Source organism: Lipotes vexillifer, unplaced genomic scaffold (genome assembly GCF_000442215.2).
Source record: "Lipotes vexillifer unplaced genomic scaffold, Lipotes_vexillifer_v1.1 scaffold371, whole genome shotgun sequence".
Classification (NCBI taxonomy): domain Eukaryota; kingdom Metazoa; phylum Chordata; class Mammalia; order Artiodactyla; family Lipotidae; genus Lipotes; species Lipotes vexillifer.
The window spans coordinates 1,116,789-1,121,960 of record NW_006786304.1 but is presented as its reverse complement, the minus strand read 5'-3'; the positions used below and the strand labels follow the sequence as shown (position 1 = coordinate 1,121,960).

The 5,172-nt window shown below is 56.9% G+C and overlaps 1 protein-coding gene across 1 annotated transcript in view; it reads left to right on the top strand.

Moving 5' to 3' along the window:
* Positions 1-163: 163 nt before the first annotated feature.
* HIF3A (hypoxia inducible factor 3 subunit alpha) overlaps positions 164-5,172 on the top strand; it is a 29,423-nt gene continuing 24,414 nt past the window's right edge. The window contains exon 1 of the mRNA XM_007458501.1: positions 164-190. Within this exon, the coding sequence (XP_007458563.1) occupies positions 165-190 (26 nt within the window). The 5' untranslated portion in view covers position 164. The remainder of the gene's footprint in view (positions 191-5,172) is intronic.

Genomic DNA, 5,172 nt, shown 5'->3' with positions numbered 1-5,172 from the left:
CCCGCCTCTTTCATGGAAGTGACAGACCGGTCAACCAACCAGAGCCGCAGGCCGGGCGCTGCGCAGCCAACCGCTCGGCGGGGGGAGGAGCTGGGGAGGGGGCTCGCAGGGCAGGGGAGGGGGCTAGGGGCCTCGAAGGGCTCCGGAGCGGCGACTGGCGAGTCATGGCGCTGGGGCTACAGCGCGCAAGGTACTGGGCTTTGGGGTCAGGAATGATAAGAACTGGGGGGGCTCCTCTTCCAGCGACCCCTGAGCCGGGTGGAGAAGGCGCGGGTACAAGCCTAGGGCCACTCGGGCTCGCGGTTGGAGACACATCCCCGCCGCACCCTCCACCCTAGGGGACTGCAGGGGTGGGGGCATTTCCCCAAGTCCAGGCTGCCACGCCCCTCTAGCCAGGAGCGACATCTGGGTCGTGGTCCCAGATTAACTGCTGTTCCGGGTTCGCTTCTCCTCCTGACTGGGGTTGAAGCTCGGGGTCCCCATGGAATCGGGGGTGGTTGCGTTTGAGCAGTTCCCAGGCTTCTGCGGGAGGCGTTCTCCCTCCACATACTGACCCTTCTGGCCTCCGAGCCCCCAGAATTGAGGCTGTTCTTTGACACCAGACCCCTAGGGTCCTAGGGGATCCGGGGTACCCCCAAATTGAGCCTTCCCAGATATAGGGAGTCCCTTGGAATGCGGAGTCAGCTTCTGAGTTCAAGAGAAGAGAGATCCTCTTTAACTGGACCCTCCCTGACAGTCTCCCAAAGCTTGAGTTGCCTAGAAATAGGCAGAGATGGTCACCTTTCAGAAGCCACCTTGGGACCCTTCCCAGGGGCCTTTTGGAAGGTAGGGTCACGCCCTTTAAGAACAAGAAAACAGCCTGACCCACTTCCCAAAGTCTAGCCTCTTATCTGATTCCTCCACTCCCACCCAGTCCCTGTGACAGTGGGAAGGGGCACCCAAGCCTTATTTGGGGAAGACTCCAGAGAGGGTGCTGTGCCTGATTCAGTACAAGCTGTGGGAAGCGCCCCCTGCCGCAGAGCCCAGCTGGGGTCATCCCGGACAGGTGGTGGGTTTCTGTGTTCCCTTCCCAGCAGGTGCAGATTTGCTGGGGCAGCACAGGGAAGTCGTGCTCTGGGTCCACTGCCAGGGGGTCCTATTTGGCCATGTTTTCATGGGACCCCGGAAAATATCCCACGCCCTTGGTTTCTCCTGTCCAATCTGAGGCGTCCAGGAAGCCTCACCCCCTTCCCTCCTCCCTGGCTTCGCAGGTCTGATTGGATCCTTCCCCACCCCCATGTTTTCACTCCCCCCACTTATACACCCCCCAATTCTATTCTAGTCTCTGGCTCTAGGCCTGCCAGGGAACTCTATCCCACCCCTTCTAGGCCAACCCTGGTCTAGCCCCTCCCAGCACCCCTTCCTGGCTAGGTGGGGGCCCCTCTTGGTTTAGCTGGGGCACTCCCCCCCTCCCCATCCAAGGCCAGCCCTCTCCTGTGGTGTCATCCGAGCCCACGCACCGCCCACTCATAACTCGCACCCAGATCCCGGCCACGCTCCATCCCCTCCTGCACCCCTAGGATGGCGCTAGGGCCAAAGAGGGTCAGGGTGATGGTGAGTGGGCCCCCCATACTCCCTTACCCCCTTCCCTTCTTCCATCCTTGCCATCCCACCCCAGGCAAGGGTGATTCTTGGGAAGTCCCTGATGGGCATTCGGCCCAGGGTGCCCCTCCGGTCAGAGGGTTCCCAGAGAACATAGGATTATCCCACTGGATTATCATGTCCTTAGGAATGAGCAGAGTCAGGGGTACAGAGGCTCCCACCGACCCCCACCCCAAGTCCCTTCTCAAACCCAAACCCTCTCAGGCCCCCTTGGGGCAATGCCAAGAGGAGTCCCTGCATGTATTCAACCTAAGCCCCCACCCAAATCCTCTACGCTGTTTGCAAGACCCCCAGTACCCAGCTGACTATCAGGAGAGAGAGGCCCAGGAGCAGCCCTGAACGTGGGGAAGGGTGTCCCCGCTTCTCCATGCCTTTGCTCTCGGGCGGCAAGTTCTTCAGGGCAGGGAAGAGGTGGGCTTCTCCGTCTCCTGGTTGTGGGGGGGCGGACCAAGCCCTAGTCCCCATTCCCAGACCTTACCCTGGGGCCTCCCAGCCTGGCTCCACCCCCGTTCTCTACTGGAACACAGAGGAAGGGTGGCAGGGTTCCAGCTGCACGTCCCAACCTGGGCAGAGTGCCAAGGGGACGGACCAGGGCTGGGCATGGGGCCAGCTGGGGAGACTGGCCAGCTGGGGAAATCTGGAGGCAGCAGTGGTGGGACAAGGGGAAGGGACTGGGGCCAGTGGACAGAGGAGGGGCAGGACAGGGGTCCGTTGGGTGGCACGCCCACCAAGGCATGGCATTTAAGAGCACAGGCCCCCAAATCAGGGTTCAAATTGCAGCTCACCCGCTTCCTGGCTTGTGTGGCTTTGTGCCAGCAACTGCTCTCTGAGCCTGAGTTTTGTAGCCTGGAAGATGAGGGTTATACCTCCCCTCCCCTGCACCCGCTCAAGATGAGAAGCAGTGAGGGGAGAGATCTTCGGGGCAGGATACCCGATAGGTGAGCAATAAACTGTGTTCAAGGCAGACAGGGTTCTGGGTAGACGCAGATACGTGGTCAGACTAACAGAAGCGTTGAGCATAGTTGCGCATTGGTGGAGGGCCCTGGGATTACCAGCTTGGTTACGTGGGTGGGTGATGCAATTGCTCAGAGCCTTGGTTTCTGACTCTGTAAAAGGGAGATCACTTTTCCAGGTTCTTAGGGTTTGTTGAAAGGATTTAATGGGGTCTCTAAGCTCATGAGTGTTTGATCCACCAAAGCTATCATTATTATTAGTATCACTATGATTTAGTTTTCTTCCCAAGGTGTTGTTTAAATCACGTGTGTACTTGCACACATACACACACCACACTATGGGGTTACCACTGAAGCCCGAGGGTTTCTCCAGTGCCTACAATGCTCCTAAGCCTTCCATCCCTGATGTGGACAAAGGGGAAATAATAGAAGTTGAACCTTTATATACCACCAACCAATTGCCAGGCCCAGCTCTAAGCCCTTGACATATATTAACTCACTTAATCTTCACAACAGCCCCATGAGTTTGTGCTGTTCTTAGGCTCAGGGAGGCTATGCAACTTGTCCAAAGTCACACAGCTATTAAGTAATGGAGTTGAGATTGGAACCCTGCACCAGAGGAACTAGCCCCGACTCTGTTTAAAGGGAAAGGCCAGAGACCAGGCATCTGTGGAACAAGTGAGAGGCCACACTTCCTGTCAGAACATCCGGAGAGCAGGCTGGGAGCTAGAAGGAGGGTCCCGCTGTAGCCACCAGCTAGCTTCTTCTATGGAGGGAGGAGACATTTGGCCACAGAGAGGATTATAGAGCCCAGCTGCCCAGGAGGTGGGGGGCCAACCCCACCCCCCAGCCCCGTTCCTGTTCCTACTCCCTGTTCCCTCTGTCTGGGCCCCCAGCTCAGTGAGGCCCGCCCACCCCCACCCTCTGGGCAGGAAGACAAACAGGGCTGGAACAGAACGGGACAGGAGGACGGAATGTCCCCTGGGCAGAGCGGGACTGGAGGCCCCTGCCCCCCATCAGCCAGGAGGGAGGGGATGAGGGCAACTGCTGGCTCCCTCCACCCGGCTGCCCCCTTCTGTGCCTCCCACCCACTTGCACTGAGTTCTTTCCCATCTGGAGAGTCAGGAGAGTCCACTCCCCTCCCTCCATCATGCCTGTGGATGGGGCTGCAGGTCTCCTGCTTGGGGGTGAGGTTGATGCCCCAGAAGTGGCCTCTGGCTTTTAGGAAGGGGCAGCTTCCCCTCCTAGAGTTTTGCGTCCATGGAGGTTGGCGGGGACGTCACAAGAAAGGAACTAGAAGAATAAAGGCTTTGGAACTTCACTGCCTGACTTCAAATCCCAGCTCCACCAGTTAATGGCTTTGTGACTTTTGGGGCAAAGGACTTCACTTTTCAGAGCCTCAGTTTCCCCTTTGTGAAGTGTAGGTTTAAAGTGCTCTCTGCCTAGGGCTTTCTTAGGATTGAATGAGTACACATAGGCTGAGTCCTTACTTAGTGCAATGCCAGACCCGTAAATGCTTAGCAACTTATAGCTGCTTATTAATGGCTTTATCAATAGTATCAATATAGATAAGATTACATATACTATACTATATGTAACATACTCTATAATTTTTTTCCCCCAAAACTGTAATTTGGATTCAGACAGACCTGGAGTTTGACTTTTCAGACAGTGGCATAAACAGGGAGAAGTGCTAAAATGTGGAGATAAACCCAGGGCCAAACAACAGAGGAAACGGAAGTGTAGGAAGACCAGCGTTCAAACCCTGGCTTCACTCCTTGTGGGCAAGCACTGCACCTCTCTGTGCCTGGGCTTCATCTGTTCAATGGGGAAAATGTTATTACCTTCCTTCTAGGGATGTCTGAGCTAAACGGGTTAATGTAAGTTACACACTTGGCACAGGGTCTGACCTAATAGTAAAAGCTGGATAAGTGGCAGATATTTCTGAAAAAAAATGACACTCATCCTCTCCTCCCAACCCCACATGCAGAATTCAGGCATTTGAAGTGGATTAAAGGGCAGAGATGAGTGGTTAGCCATTGGCCCTGGGGTTGGTTTGCTGTCTCACCCTGGCAGGGCCCCTGTTGGTGGGTCGTTGGACTTTGAGATCTGTACTCCAAGATCCTGAGGACTCAGCTCAGCTGAGGAGGGGAAAGGGCAGAAGAGGGGTTCTGGGAGGCTGTAGGGCAGGGGGCCTGGGGGGCTGCAGGCATCTTCTTGCGCCCTCCCTTCCCTGGCTCCTGGCCAGCTCTGCCAGCCCCCTCCCAGCCGGAGGCCTCCCTGTTCCCCAGTCTTCCCAAGCCCGGAGAATAAACAGCAGATAAGTCAGAGAGGGGACAGAGCTGCCCTGGGCACGCCTTGGAGAGGAGTGAGGCACCGGAGGGCAGCATGGGCGGGCGTGGGGACAGATAAAACCTGAGGCAAGGAGCGACTCCACAGTATAATCCACCCAGGCCCAGAGAGCTCCGGCAACTCGCCCGGGCCACACTGCGAGGCCAGCACAGTCGCGGCTCTGCCCTCGCTGAACCCGAGCCCCATGTGGCAGCAACCCACGTGCTTGTCCCATCCAACTCTTTCC